The sequence below is a fragment of the Populus euphratica genome, unplaced genomic scaffold, assembly GCF_000495115.2.
Source record: "Populus euphratica unplaced genomic scaffold, PopEup_1.0 scaffold1996.1, whole genome shotgun sequence".
Taxonomy (NCBI): domain Eukaryota; kingdom Viridiplantae; phylum Streptophyta; class Magnoliopsida; order Malpighiales; family Salicaceae; genus Populus; species Populus euphratica.
In genome coordinates, this window is record NW_011501846.1 from 4392 (window position 1) to 21176 (window position 16785).

A 16785-nucleotide genomic window follows, 5' to 3' on the forward strand; every position below is an offset into this window, starting at 1 on the left:
TGTATATATATATATATATATATATATATATATATATAGCAATTGCATGATTTTTCAGCAACCTCCTTCATTTCATTGTCTTGAATAAAGAAAATGGAACTCTTTTAACTCTGCTATGGCTTGATTAATTGGTTTGTTTGGCTCTATGATCCTGCTGTTCATGCGTGCATGGTCTAACTTGATCTGTTTTTTTGTGTGTTTCCAGGGAAAATGTGAAGGAGAGATTATTTTATAAGCAGCAAAGACCTTCCTTCCACCTGCAATGGTTTTGAGAAGAGGAAGTCTTTCAGGTCCAACTATTCTGAAAGCATTGAAATTAAACAGTCATTTTCTTGTTGTTTTTGAAGCTCAAATATTTCAAGTGAGCTGCATTTTGCAGAAGCTAAAAAAGTCCTCTTCAATTGCCTCCTTCATGAGAAAGCGATGTTTGAAATCGTGGGTGATCTCTCTCTATTTTATTTTTTTTCTCTTTCACAGAGCAAATTAATGTGCTTCCGAATAAATCTTCTAAAAGAAATGCTTCTTTGGCATACATCTTTGTCTTTACAGCATAATTTGGCGTACATCTGAAGCCAGTGTTGTGATGACAAATGCCACATGAAAGACTCCAAAGGCCTCCATTTTCGTCAAACTCAGCCGGGAGCTTCAAATTTTGGATCGAAGTTATCTGATCATGCCAGCATGCAAAGTCTAGGCTGATGAAGTAAGAGTATGATTATTTGTTTAATTAAAAGTGTACGCGCCAACATGTGTATAGTTTAGAGGTACTTCAGGGAGTCAGATCTCAAATCAGAGTTTTCTTCTTCTAAAAATCTTTAAAAAGACAGAAATAGGATTTTATACTTCAGTAGTAACAATCATTATGTTCATGCCATCAGGTTCGGTGTCATGATAATCAGTAAATCACCATTACTGTAAATAAGTCAACGTATTGACATATCATATTCACATTAACATAACGTATTTGGTGCGGAAAAGTCACTACAGTCTTGGATTGTAATAGGAAGTTAATGATTTTATCCTTAAAAAAAAAAATCACTCAAGACTACTTTTCAAGAGTTAAACGATCTTTTTATCAGATTTATTTTTCATTTTAGATTTATTTTGGATATCTTAGTCTTTTCATAATTTTATATACAATGCAATTACTTGCTTACATTTAAAAGGAAAAAAAATTAACTTTGATCTAAGGGTTTTTTAGAAACTTCCTGTAACCATGTTCAAGGTAGCTACTCTATTGTCCTTGGAATAAAAAAATTATTAAGCTTGGCTTTAGGGGTATATTCATGATTTTACATTGATTTTTTAGCAATAATGATGTGGTTCAATGGTGATTTTGTAATTTAATTAATAAAAAAATACTAGTACCTTCCAAGAAGTAAACTATCTTGTCATCTTTTGGCAACATGTGTCGTGACTTAAAGCATCTCCAATCCAAAATGCTATTTAGAAAAGCTAAATTGATAAAATAGCATTTTGAATAGTATAAATATAGCTTATCTTATCATATCTATTCCAATGGAAAAAAGCCATTTGAAGAGCCATTTATATTAGAGTGAAAAAAATAAGTGTTTTATTATTTCTTAATATTGTTTAATGCTATTTTTTTTCCACATGTCTACATTTAATTGGTCTATTTTTTTAGTGGTCCCACTTTGTTGGTTTTGGCTCTTTTAAGAGATATGTAGAAATAGCATTTGTGGGAGAGAAGAGGCATTTTAGCATTTTGTTTGGCTTCTCCATTGGAGTGTGCAAAACAAGCAAAAAAAAATCAAAATATTAATTTTTTATTTTTGGCTATCCATTTGGCTTCTGCATTGGAGATGCTCCACTATAATTTTCTTGGTGTTTTCTTATTCGCAATGATGTGGGTTACCTTCATAGGTAGAACGTGTGGCTTAATTTCACATGGGTCGGAGATGGTTGGCTTTTCTTTCTTTCTTTTTTTCCTTGGTTTTAGTGTCTGCAACATTTCACAACATCTTTTCATTTCATTTTTTTCAGCATCTGGTTTTTATTTTATTAATTGATTTTTTTAATTTGAATTAATTTATAAAATTAATTTTTTTATTTTATTTTTAATTTATTTTTTATTTTTTATTTTAACTCAAATTTAAGAGATTCGTCTGAGTTCATTTCTTACTTTTTTTTCTTGTTTTGAACTTATATTTTTTAGTTTTATCATTTAGTATTTGATGAATTAGATATTGGGCTCCTTAATTTTATTTTATTTTCTTTGTATGAGATTTTTCACTATTTTTAAAAATTACTTGGGTTATATCTTTAGGTCATTTACATTTTATTCTTTAATGGATTTAGCTTCTTTTAAAAGAAATTTTTTTTGAATTAAATTAATTACTCAATTTTTATTTTTACAAAAATATATCGTCAAGTATGTTATCATCTCCATTTATTGTAACATATTTTAAGGTCAGAAAATAATATTTAACCTGCAGCGTAGTGTGAGGTAAAAAAATCATTTTTGTTTTTTTAAACTTATTTTTTTTCATTTTTATCCTTCAAAGATTGGACTCTTTTTTTTTATATGATTTTTTACTGATTTTAAAAATAACATGGGTTATCTCATATCCTTTCTTTTATTTATCATTAATTCTATTTTTTTAAATCATGATATTAAATTAATTCGACTTAATGGATTTAGTCAAGTCATTAACCAGGTATCAAAAAAAAATTTCTTTAAAAACACTGGCATGAAAGGTGTCATATTGCAAGCCATCATTCTAGATTCACTCAAGCTATTTTATTGGATCTTTTTTTAATTTAATTGTTTTTTTATTTTAGATCTTCAATATCTAGTTAATTTGAGTAGTGCTCTCTAATTTATTTCAATTTAGATTTTAAAGTGTTGTCTTGAGCTTATATCCTAGATTGAGAGTTTTATAGGTTAAACATAATTGATTACAATCGACCCAATGTATTAGTGTTTTAATATTTTTAAAAAAATTATGTTGTATAATATATCATATCAATATTTTAAAAATTATTCATTTATTATATCATCTCAATATTTTAAAAATTATTTATTTATTATACATTGAAGCTTTGACTTTCTAGTATTTTTATATATTTAATAAAGTTAAAAAAATTATCTGAACCAAGAAAAAAAACTATTGCCTACTAAATTTTGAATTGTTGACGACATAGCTAATGGTGTAAACATGTCCCCTATTCAACGTTGCCATCGCGGGCTCACAGTGCGTAGTTGTGCTCTCTGTATTCACTGCAGCCAACTAAAGCAATACATGTAGCCAACAATTTGAACCACGTACCTCTACTTGTGTTTGGATCCATAAAATCATTCCTTTTCTTCTCGTTCACAAATTATAGGTTACAAAACAAAATGGAAACCCTATTAGAATGGAAGCAAATCTATGTGTTGAACATTCTTCTAACTAGTTTACACATTGAAACAGTTTGATTTTGGGTTCGAAAATTTATAAAGGCACAAGGCACTGCAAATCATGGACAATCACACCCCCAAATCATCCTCAACATCCACATCAAATCCAAAAATCAAGATGATAGCCCACAATTAGGCGTTTGATTGTTAAAAAAGATCCCAACAGGGGAATACTGGCTCTGCTAACATGTTTAACCACTTCCATTCTCACTTTTGTTTCTTATTATAGAGTCTAAACAAGGGTCAATAAGAATGAGATTATTAGCTTTTTTTTTCCCTAGGTGCAACACGTGGACCGAGCATGCACCACCCCTCAAGCTCAATATCCTGCTTTTAGGAATTCAGCACGAAGACAACGCTCTGTTACAGTCTTGGACAATGCCATGGGCACCACCTCGCCGCCGCCTATGAATTCATGTCCAGTAATGCTGTCTAACAGAACAAACTACCTTTCAATCCAATAGTTGAAAAGGGGCGTGAAAACTTGGATCTCAAGAGGGCCCTAGAATTCCCAATGATTGAAAAATTCCAATGTGTCGTTCTCGTCCATCATAATCAGCAACTTCTTGACAATATACAAGGTCATAATCCATCACAGAATTAAACGAAGGCACACAATGACAGGAAAATTTATTGCATTATCTGGATTACTTTCATTCATTGATCCTGTCTGAATCATCTGCAGGATTTTGATGCTAACAATTAAAACGATGGAAGGTGAAAGCCAAAGCCATTAACATCTGGCCTCTGCACATTACAGGTAAGGCAATTAAAAAAACCTATAGATGATAAGGGTCAAATAAAGAAAAACAGCCACGCATTAAATTAATATAGAGGCCCAACTTCCCTCCACTTCAAGTACCAACCTGCTCTCAAAATCAGTCACCTGCAAGAAGGGAGTTTATTTACCCTACTGTTGTAAAATTATGTTAATCCCAATGCATAAAAACATCATGGATACCAGAAGAAAGAAAATCTTCGTGCATCATGCTATGCAAAAATTTCCAAATTCATGACATTGAGCATGTAGAACTGTAGACTAATAATTGTTTCATTACTAAAACCAGATACCAGCAAATTATTGATGAATTTCTCGAAAGAAGCAGCTGCATCTGTCTATACTGACAAAAGGAAATAACAGGAAGAAAGTCACCCTAACATCTAACTGAGAAATAGACAGATGTATCAAGTAAAAACATATAATTTGGCATCAAATTCCTTACTAGAGCATGAAACCAAAAAAATAAAATAACAGGAGGAAGCGGCACCAGTAACATTATTAACAGCTAATTGAGCTCTGTTCAGAATTAGGAATCTTTTATTCTTGATTGTACGCTTTTTTTTTCCGTTCAGCTTCTATAAAACTCCCAAATAACTAGAATCCTTTCTAACTCCACTTCACATTAACAAGATCAAATTCAATCAACCTATTTTAAATGTTAGGCCTAACTCAACCCCATCACATCTACCAGTATACTACACTATCATTGAGGTGGCTCTTTAATCAGTTTAATAACATTGGAATTGTGCATGATCCAGCTGAATATTGCTACAGAAATTTCTCCTCAAAATGAATTTAAAATCCGAACACCAAAAAAGTCCACGAGAACCAATTCTCTGAAAACTCAATTTATTTGATCAATCAATATAGAAGGCAAAGCATAACTTAAATGTCTAACTAAAGTACTATTGCAGGCACCATAAGGAAAAGGAATGAAGAAGTTCTGGTAGTGAGTAAGAAATTAAACCATAAAAAAAAACCCAACTCCATTAGGTATAGGAAACTAGACTCGAATGGCACCTGCTTTCACTGCTGAATTGTAAATAATATTAATAAAATTTTAAAACCATTAAAATCTACAATAATTTCTCTTCATTAGCCAACATAATTTCTCCCCATGACCTCCCTCTAACTTTTCCATATTTTCTGGAAAGTTTTCTAGTTCTAGCTTTTATTTAATTAGTATTTTATTAGAGCTAAGGTAATTACCTATATTAGGTTTTATCTAGACTACTAGTATTTTCTTATATAGGAATGCAAGTTCTTGTAAGACTTTGACTATTAGAAACTCTCTATAAAGGTATGTAATGCACTATTTTCAAGAGTATCAGTTATGAATATAATTCAAAACAACTTTGCTTTTGATTGTGTGACTCAATCTTCTCTTAGGTGTGACTCCAAGAAACCCTATTAGTTGACACTGGTAGTTTTTACAATGATCCTCAACCCCTTTGAACAATCTACATTAGTCCCTTATGACCCCTACTTTCAAAAACCAATCTTAAAGCCATTAACTATCAAAACTTAACCTACTACCCATTAAAACATTGTTCTCGTCACTGTTCATAGTCCTAAACATCCCCTGAAATTCCGATCTAGAACAGCCCCCAAAGCTGTCTTGCATCATTACAAGTACAAACATTCAAGAAGTCATAACCACCATTATCTTGAACCATTGGATATATAATCAAATCCTAAAAATTACAAGCACAAATTCAGACAAAGTGTTAGTAGTTTTGTGTCTAACCTAAACATAACATGCACAAATTCCAAAAGAAGAAAGAAGCAACCCCCCCCCCCCCCCACCCCCACCTTAACTTTTCAAAAAGACCAATGATGTATTATATCTTAAAATGCAAAGTGTTAGCACTGTACCTGTAACTAAATAATCAGAAGAATTCAAATTTGTTTCAAGTAGATACAAAAACAGTTGCACTCTTTAAACAATTTTTACGATCCTAGATGCATGATGAGAACTAGATATTGCCAGAGAGAACCAAACAGCCACAGAAACAGAACTAATTGCGCAACAATTTAGGGCAGCATCTTGGGTTTTCCATATTGGCATTTTGAACAATTTGCTTAACCATTTATATGGTTAAAGTTCAAAAGGCTGCATGATGTACATCATTGATAATGCATTTGTGATAATGTTATGCCAGCAAAATCTCCAAATGGAGACATTGCCAACCAAATGACATTATACAAACCCTGCACCAATTAAAAGCATATAACCTAAAATTGCCAAGAAGACACTAACCCTTCTGCTCTGTTGAGTAAATTTTACCTAACCATCTAATGCCATGCAGCATGAAGGACCTCAACCATAGGACATTCCATGGTGATAACGATTCTTCTCATCTGGTGAGAAGAGCAGTTTTCTTTGTCAGTTCATGAATCTTTTGAGGGTTTTTCTTTGGCTTGATAACTCTAAGGTAATTTTATATAAGAGAACCAAATGGGTGTTTATTATTTAAATGATAACAAGACGCCAATACACAAAACATTCCTCTCTCATTAACAACCACTTAGAGTCAATTTGTTTTTGCATTTCAAAAATGCTTTTGAAAAAATTTGAAAATTTTTTATTTTTTTCTTTGCTTCAATTTTTTTTTTTTCCAAATCATTGTGATGTACTAATATTAAAAATAAGTTTTTAAAAATGAAAATAATATTATTTCAATGCATTTACAAGCAAAAAACACTTTGAAAAGCAACTGCTACCACAATATCAAACGAGCTCTTAGAAAACTAGCTTAAAACACCTACGAAAACCCTCGCGCTTTCCAGATATTGGCAATGATAGTTCTGACAAATACAACATTCAAACAAACATTTCCCTAATTGAGATGCACAGCAAAACAATTATTCACCCTATCCAACTCCAAAAGTTCAAGTACTTGGGGAAAGACCGTTAGACTTCCCAAATCACCCTCTAAAATATAAAAACAAAAGCATCTCTTCCTAGATCCCATTTTAAAATTCAGAAAGAGAAAAGACCAATCCTTTTTTAATATATTTCCATACTCCCACCTTAGAAATATTCCTCCTTCGTTTTGAAGCAAGACTTTGTGATCCATGTCCACAGCATACTTTGCAACAAAAATAAATATCTGCAAAACTGTTCTTCTTCAACATGAACATTTCACACAAATCCGTTTAAGAATTTTGAGCAATCAGATCTTATTCAATCAAAATTCGTTGAGATCCAAAAACCAAACACTTGAGTTATAAATCCTGCAACATGAAGCAAAACTAAAACCTCGTCCACAGTAAATCCTGCAAAATGCAGTAAATCCTGAAAAATGCAGATGTTCTATACTTAAGCTCATTATGAGTAACACATCAAAACCTAATCTAGTTAAAAATAAACAGCAAGCATAAGCAAGATATTTTGCTGAATTACATTAAAATTCAAGACAGTTTTTGTTTAGCTCATCAGATACCCTCAGCAACCACAATGCATCCCCTCTCTGACCCTAGACAGCCAATAACTAATTTTCCCTTAATTTCCTACAAGTGATAACTTTAAGCATCTATATGACCTGTTCACCCAAGACCTTTGAGAAGGAACAATACACCCTGCTGTTTCTCAGACATTGCATGGCCACATTATGTCTCTTCAATTTCCTTTCAAAAGTCTCCATGCATGAAACAAAGTTGGATCTACCCATTGAAAAATCAATTCTTCTTATCAGGTTAGCCATACTACTTCAGTGCCAGCTTACAACAAACCAAACATCATTAACGACCTCTGAACCACTATAACAGGGAAAATATCATAGAAGATTACCATTGTATTATATGGCCTCATGCTTCATGCTGCCTTATATTTAGACAGCCAGATAATCACCCCAGAACCCGGATTAAAAGATCACTAACCTTTACTACACCGCTAAAGATAAAACAATCCACTTAAGAGACAACACATTAATCCATCTCGATGAAGAAATTTATATGAAGGACAAATAATCAACATCAACACCAAGACGTCATCAGCAATATCAAATCCTTAAAAAAAAAAAACAACTCCTTTCTGAAACGATACACAATCATTCTAAAGTACATGCTATCATTGCCGGTGTATAACAAAGCAAACTAAAATAAGCCTCCAGTTTTCCTAAATTAAGGCCTGTCACTGTACTAAGATCAAAACAAGTAATTACCCTTCACAAAACACTCAAAGATAGTGCACATTAAACAGCTAAAACATAGTAAATTAGAAATGCAACCGTACCTTAATACAAAACCAGGCAGATCAAATACTGAAACGGATTCACTCAGACTCGGCTGTTGCCTCCACTTTAGGACCTAATTCACAAAACCCATAAATTAACCCCATAGAATAAATCAATCATTTTCTCCTAAAAATCATTCCAAACTCACAAAACACGGCAAATAATCGTTAGATAATACCGTGGAGACAAGGAGGGCGTTGGTCCTTGCCCCACCCGATCCCACGAGTTGAATCAAGATACTGCTGGACAAGATGGCGACATTTCTGGAGATGATTGACTCCTTCAATGCGATAGCACCACCGCAGTTTCTCTCTCAAGATCTTGGCTTTCTCTATGTCAATCCATTTCTCTCTAACAAGATGCTCTCTCATTTCCAGCATCACCACTGGGTCCTTGTAAGGGTTCGATGGATCGAAGTCATCTGGAGGAGAATCCTCGAACTCTACCACTCCCTTCTTCCTCCCCATTTCTCTCTGCTGTCACTGCTTGCTCGCCCTGTGTCGTGTGGTTCGGTTTGGTTTGGGTCTTTTGCTCTGGTGAAAAGGCCTTGACTTTTGCCTGTGCGTTTGGAGTTTGGGTTTGCTATTTACATCCTAGAGGCCTTGTTAAGTGGCCCTTACCAAATCCATATAATCTGCCTCAGGTTTTCCTTGCCCTTGTTTTTGTGCATTAAAAAAAAAACCTATAAAAATACTTTTATAAAAATTATATTAAAAAAACCTAAGGTATGAGACAATTTTCGAGTTCAATGAGCACACTATGTACTCTCTTATCAATATTGTATATTAGAATAGTCAATTTTATATCAATTTTCAATTAGATCCTCAAATTTTGTTTTTACACAATTAAACTATTTTTGTAAAATTAAAAAATAGAGGATCAAAGTGAAAATCACAAAAAACATAGATGGAAATTTTGAATTTTATATAAAAAAATTAGTTTTGTAAAACTAATAGGTGATCAATCCTTTTAATTGTTAAAAATTTAATTTTAGTGAAAAAATTTATTTTCCTCATATCTCTTTTTTTTTGTGAGAGGAGAGAGAGAGATTCATCAAATTTTTGTGTAGGAAAAAAAAGTTATAAGTGACAGCTATTCTAACCATCAAAATGGTTAAAATTGGTGTCAACGGGTTCAATTTGGTAAAGAAGATTTTATTATGGTTTTTTTAGCCTTAATGTTGCCTAAAAGATAGATATTAGCATACGATGATAAAATTTATATGATTTGATTTTGTGATTTGAATCTTTTTTTTGTATTTATTAGGTTGACAACTTAGTTTGTAAATGTTTTAGAAATGTTTGAAGGGTATTTTACAGTTAAAACAAGTTTTTTGAGTAAAAAAACTCATAGCCTTAATTTTTTATATGTCTCCTACTCTATTATTATTTTTTCAAAAAATATGAACCAAAAATAGTTTATTTGCTCCATTAAATAAGAAGAAAAATAGGTTAATGTGCGTGATCTTAGACTTAAAGGCCTATATGTCTAGGCTTTTCCTTTCAAATGCCTAAAGTTGTGTCTAAGCTTTTCCTTTCAAATACTTGAGGTGTTGGGCCATAAGCCAACACTATTGGGTTTTTTTTTTATATATATTTAGGTTAAATATAGATTTGTAGAAAGAGAAAAAAATAGTTGATTTCATGACTCAATCATAAGTTTAACAAGTTAAGCAGCAACATCCAAGTGATTTTTTTTTTATTTTTCTTTAATGCATTTTGTGTCTTTTAATTTAAAAAATATATATGATTCCACCCTTTTTATCGATAATCAATTCTTTTTTATTTTACTTAAAACTAAAAAAAAATACAATTTCATTATTTGTTATTATTGATTTCCTTTTGCTATCTTAGTCTCACACCCCTATAATGGTTTTTTTTCTTAAAAAAAATTATTTCTTGCAAAAAAAAATATCCATTCACTTTATTGTCATATAAATTTGTTAAATGAAAAATAACCTCTGTGATAAAAAAAATATTGAATATGAAGGCATGTGTGACTTATGTTGCAAGTTTGGTAGGTTGACTCGAATTCACTTGGGTTTTTTTAAAATTGAGTATTATTTTTTACCAATTCTTTCCTTCAACATTGAGTTAATTAGATATTTAGTTTTTCAAATTGTTTTTTCAAGACTACCCCCACAAGTTTTGCATGTCAATCTGGGCTGGTCCAGGTAAATTCAATATGTTTTTGTCTCAATATTACATTAAAATATCATTCAATATGCAACTGATTTTAAATTCATTATTAAATTTTATTTCTTTTTTAGAAGACACATTAACAATACCTAGATATTTTTTTAGATTTTCAAAAAAAAAAAATTTACTTTTGGTCGTGGGAGCCAATTGGTTAGTTAATAATATCTTAAAAGGTATAGGGGGGATCTTGTTCTCCCACACATTGTAGGGATACATTCTTGGGCATTACAAATTTACTTTGCGCATGGATTTTTTTTTTATTCCTTTCCTCTTTTTTTTAATATTTCTTTTTAAAGATCTAATTGAAGGCTAATTTAGCTAAAATTATGAAGGTAAAAACTGAAAGCTAAAGGAACAAAGTGAAAAGCTCAAAGAAGATAGATGGCATTTTCAAACTTTTTGGAAAAATGCTCAATTCAAGCTTCATACTTTTTGAATTTTAAAAATTAGATCCTCCCAATTTTTAGAATTTCAAACCAAAACTTTATTTTTTTTTTTTTTTAATTTTTTTTAGAGAGATGAGAGAGAAATTCACAAGATTCCAACATCAGAAAGAAAAAATTATTGTTGACACAAATTCCGACAACCAAAACAATCGATCTTGGTGTCATTGAGTACAATTTGGTGAGTCATTCCATTTAAGTATTTTTTCACTTTCAAATTTTCTAAAAATATCTATTTGAGTTTGGGAAGTTTTAGAATTTGGGTTGATTACAGGGTTTTTTTATAGCTTTTTGAAATCATAGATGAGTTTATAAGGGTATTTAATGTGTTTTAGATCAAAAATAAATTGAATGTTTAGTTTTTAGGGTAAAACAAACCTCCCTTAATTTTTTAACCGTTATAATGGTCGGAATCTAAAAAGAAACAGGAAACACATTGCTTGTTTTTTTTTTTTATGGCAACCATATGCTTATTAAAAAAATATATATAATTCAGCTTAGGTCCACAAGCCTCTCCCTTTTTCTTTGGTCCATTGATTTTTTTGTCCTTTTAGTTTTTTTCCATCCAATGTCATCCTTTAATTTTAGTTTTTTTATTAAATGTTTTTTATTAGTTTTTAAATAAAATTAACATTTTTTTATGATTTTTTATATAAAATATTTTTTAATTTAATGCATGGCCTTTTTTAGAAAAATCTTAATTTGATATATTTTTAATTCCTTAAAAAAATAAATCATTTCATCGATACTTTTTTTTTAAAGGTTTTTTATTTAACTATATAAAAAAATACCTTTTTGATTATTAAACTTTAAAAAACTCACATCACTCCTTATTTTTTTTAAGAAAAAAGAATTGATGTTTGATGTAAAAAAAAAAAAAAGAGTTGTACGCACCTAGTTGGCTTGTAATAAAAAAAATTATTAAATACAATAGGTTCATGATCGGTTTCTCTTGTTTGACAAGTTAACCATGATCATTTCGGGTATTTTTTTAATTTTTTAATTAAATATTTTTATTATCAATTTTATCCTTCAATTTGTTTCTATAAAAAACATGTAGGATAAATCCATATATTTATTTTAAAAAAAAAAACAAAGATTATTCGACCTGAAAAACATATATCAAATAGTTAGTGAAACATTATATAAGAATAAAATGATTTATATACAACACATATATAAGATACATATGTTAATAAATCAAATTATTCATTGCTCCATTCAATTGTAACATAATTGCATTAATGATACAAGGAAATCACTTCATAGGATTTATTAGTCTATAAACCTTTTTTTAGATATGCATTTTGGTGATGAGAAAAAAAAAAAAGACAATGCTTGTTGCCTTGGCTAGCTTAAATGGTAGGAGGCAATATAAAAAAAGAAAGATAACAAAAATGCAGGAAAGAAAACAAAAATGACAAGGCATGAAGAAAAGAAGAAATAACAACATGAAAATAAAGGAAAGAAAGAGAAAGTGAGAGAGAGAGAAAAAAAGAAAAATAGTGAGATGTTGGAGACACATAAAAGCTTTGATTAATACATGCATTATATTATTAAAGAAACTTTATCAAGATAAATCTAATGACACTAGGTATGACCACGATCAAAACCAAGGATGGACCATATACGCTATCTAAAAATAACAATTAACCCCTCCCTTCATTTTAGACTCTCCACTTCAATCTATAGTTCTTATACAATTCTTCAATCTAGTATAAAAATCAAATTTACAAAGAAAAAGGGAAAGAAAAAAAGAAATAAAAGAAGAAATGAAAAAACACTATTCATATTCCACAACTCTTCTATTCTACCTCTCAAAGGATTACTCTTGCATGCTTAGAGTAGCCTAGAGGATTGCATCAACCTAAAGGACTATACTAATTTAATGGATTGCTCTTAACTATTTAGAGCAATCTAGTTTACTATTCTTTTGCTTAAGGATTTATTAAGAGCTAGGTCTCTTCTAACCACCTTTAAATAAAATATTCTCATACAAATCCACTAAAAACTCAATAATTAACACACATCACAATGTATATAACCACTAGCTTTTAAAAAATTATCATAATTATACATTTTATTGTGCTTATGCATGAAATATTAGTACAATGCCTATCTTTATTTATCATTTTTGTGATGGTTATTTCCTGCAAATCTATATTCTAAGATGCACCTATTTTTATCAAACTTTCATGCCAATCACCTTCAAGTATAATAACCAATAACTCAACTTTCATGTTACCTACAAGGAATAAAAATATTATTCTTAATCATTACTTTATTTTTCGTAATGTAAGTTGATACAAACTAAGGACTATAAATACAATATCAAACATTCTTTGCTTTTTTGCTCATAATTTCTCTTTTACAATTTACTAACTTAAGTATTAAATAGTTTTTTATTAAGATAAAATACTTGTTTTGCAAGGAATACCAAACTTAAAAATAAAACTTATATTCAAGCCCATACAATTTCAACCTAAGATTTAGCCATAAAAACCTAAAATGAGGTTTTCATGATTTCATCATTGGCATTATGTATAGGAATTTGAATAAAAATTATTTCATTTTAGTTTCACTCCTTACTCAATAATTATTTTTACAATTAGTGATGTATTTTTTTTATGCATCACTCTCATGATTACATATATAACAAAAACAAGTTAATATTATTTTAAATTATCATACATAATAAAAATTAGAGTATATTTATTTAAATTCAATATATACTTACCTTCCTTTTATATCAATTATTTCTGATTTGAGTTTAATTAACATCATTATTTTTGAAATAATATTAGTATTCCCGTGGTGTATAACATGAGATTTGAAGAGAAGTGATAAGAAAATAGAGCATTTAAATTTTAATAGTAAGGTTATATTTTCATTTGAACAATATTCAAGGGTTATAGAAAATAATAATTAATGGAGAAATATATAGGTAATGTCATGGGTTATAGAATGAAAAAAATCATAAAAATGATTCGCGTAACCCATTACTCACAGGAGGCAAATAACTAGCTACATGTAAAAATACGAAAAACATTGTAGACACTATTCATCCAAAGTGCTCTTACATAGGTATTGTTGTTAAAGAAACAATGTTGTTTTTCTTTTTTCTTTTTTTTTTAGTTATTAAATTTTATTTCTTTACAATTTTATCATCTTAAATTATGTTAACATCATCTTGTATGTTGGGATTTACTTCTCTTTATACTCCTTCACAAATATAAAATGTCTAACAAAGTCATGCATGGAATTAAAACATCAATATTACAAAACAAAATTTTAGCTTATAGTTTAAAAAATTAAAAAGAAAAAGAATTAAAAAAAGGAGCTAATTATTCAGAAGGCTAAAAAAATTCACTTTCATCTATGAAGTTTAATTAACAATTATTCAAGCCTATCCACATCTTATATTATTTTTCTGATTTATTTGAGAAAAAATAATTAAATTCATTGTGAACAAGATAATTAAATTATTATTTAATTTTGTCATAATTATCAAATAAAGTTATAGTATTTTTTAGTAGTATTAACAATTACCTTGTTAATTAATATATATTAAACTAGTATAAAAAAATATTTTAAAAAAATGGTCATGAGTATTCAATGAAAATAAAATATTTATTTTGTTATTTTTATTTTTTAAAATAATTTTCTCATATTAATTATTCTTTTATTTTTTTTCCTTTAATCACATACAAATTATTGAGTTATGATTTTATATGCTTCACTTTTTATATCATGATAAATTTTTATATAAAAAGTAATGCTTTTGATAAGAACAAATATTTTTGTAAAAAAAAGAGGCACGTAAATAAGGAAAAAAAAGTTTTAATTGAAGGGATATATTCCTTTTCTGCTTAATTCAAAGAGAAATGTTAAAGAATGAGAGAGCTATGAATTTCAACCTATCTTTCCAAATGAATTTTTTTAATACTAGGACCTATCCAAACATGCATAAAATCACATGTCGACAAAAACCTTGAGCAATGCCTTCACCAAAATAATAAAATTGACATTGGATTTTTGTTTTCCCATCCCGTGCCCATTATCTGACTTTTAATATATACATATACATATATATAATATTTTTTAAATATTTTTATATTAAAATATATTAAAATAATATATTTTTATTTTTTAAAAATTATTTTTAAAATCAGTATTTAAACTATATAAAATATATAAAAAAAATTAAGTTTTAATAAAAAATTTAAAACCTTTTAAAAATACACCACGCCTGGAAGCATAGCCACTTTGTAACATACAGAAATGGATGAATAAAAAAAATAGATGAATGCAGGAACCTAAGTGACGTAGCCCATCACTTCCGCAGCTTCCAGCTTTTGGTCAAAATCTTCCATTGTTTTTGTCTTTAAATTTGATGTGACGACTCCTAACGTCTATGATGTTGGTATTATGTGTCACGAGCTATACGGCAGTCAATTGTTTTTAAATAAAAAATATTTAAAAAAATTAAATAATTTTTTAAAGTACAAAATATAATATTTAAATAACTGATTCTAATAAATTTAATTAATTTAACAATATCAGAAAATAAAATATTAATAATAAATAAAACAAAGAAAAACACAACAATTCAATGCAAAAACTAACACTACCAACATTATAGAAATATATCTCCACAACATTCCCAAAACATCTCAACAATTTTATTTATTAACAAAGTAAAAATTAAATAAAAATAGAATAGTTACATAAAAAAAAATCTATGAATTTTAAAAAATAAGACAAAAAAAGTAAATTGCTATTAACTTTTTAAATTGTAACCCAGGTTACAAGACTGAGGGCCTGTTTGTTTTTACGTTTCAAAAGCATTTTTGAAAAAAATTTAAATTTTTTTTATTAACTTTAAATTAATATATTTTTAGTATTTTCAAATCATTTTGATGTGCAGATATCAAAAATAATTTTTAAAAAATAAAAAAACATCGTTGACATGTATTTTAGCACGAAAAGCTATTTGAAAAGCAATAGCAACCACACTTCCAAACAGGCTCTGAATGCATCATACATGAAAAAATATTGAGGGTTAAAATCATAAGAAAGCAACACAAAAAAATCCAAAAACAAAATATAATAAAAAATAATGTGTTAATATAGCAATAAAAAATAAATCAAAAGAAAACAACAAATTTTAAGTTTGAGAGTTAAATTGAAAAGAATGAATACATTAACAAAAGAACAAAAAAAAAAGACAAAAACAAAATACAATATAAACTTGGATTAAAGGGTGAAACTAAAAACAATGAAACTTTCATAAAAGATTTAAGAAAAAAATAAAAAATCATAAGAATAAACATCAAAACATAATATAAAAACAAATATACAAAATTATTCAACATGTTTTTTTACACTAAAAAAACTCTTAAATATAAATAACAAAAACATATGCACGCATCTAATTAAATAAATCAATAACTATTCTATAAAGCAATGAAAAAAATGAAAAAAATAATCATCAACAATAAACAAAAATTAAATTGAGAAAACCAAGCAAAAAAATAAAGATCAAGATATCTAACATCGCAATACAAGTAATTTACCTGATTATATTTAATGAATTCCTTTATCAAAATAAATTTGAAATAGAAAAACATATAAAATTTGTAATTGAAATCGACACATACATAAAATTTATTAAATAATAATTAAAAAAACAATAAAAGGCTGC

General features: G+C 28.7%; 1 protein-coding gene across 2 annotated transcripts; it reads right to left on the bottom strand.

The window, feature by feature from the left end:
• Positions 1-4021: 4021 nt before the first annotated feature.
• Positions 4022-9030, bottom strand: LOC105118517 (NADH dehydrogenase [ubiquinone] 1 beta subcomplex subunit 10-B-like). 2 transcript variants are annotated; one of them, XM_011016488.1, is made up of 3 exons: positions 8619-9029; positions 8440-8513; positions 4022-4307 (listed from the first exon to the last, which is right to left on the bottom strand). In XM_011016488.1, exons 1-2 carry the CDS (start codon positions 8905-8907, stop codon positions 8479-8481), a joined length of 324 nt encoding a protein of 107 aa, XP_011014790.1. In that variant the 5' UTR covers positions 8908-9029; the 3' UTR covers positions 4022-4307; positions 8440-8478. The 2 variants fall into 2 exon arrangements, with proteins under 2 accessions (XP_011014790.1, XP_011014791.1); XM_011016489.1 differs by lacking the exon at positions 4022-4307 and adding an exon at positions 7502-7868 and having other exon boundaries at positions 8619-9030.
• Positions 9031-16785: the final 7755 nt, after the last annotated feature.

Bases quoted from the DNA above. Each gene is read 5' to 3' on its own strand.
- LOC105118517 (XM_011016488.1), bottom strand. From the start codon at position 8,907: ATGGGGAGGAAGAAGGGAGTGGTAGAGTTCGAGGATTCTCCTCCAGAT. The intron at 8,514-8,618 runs GTATTATCTAAC...TTTGTGAATTAG, and splicing joins ACGCCCTCCTTGTCTCCACG to GTCCTAAAGTGGAGGCAACA.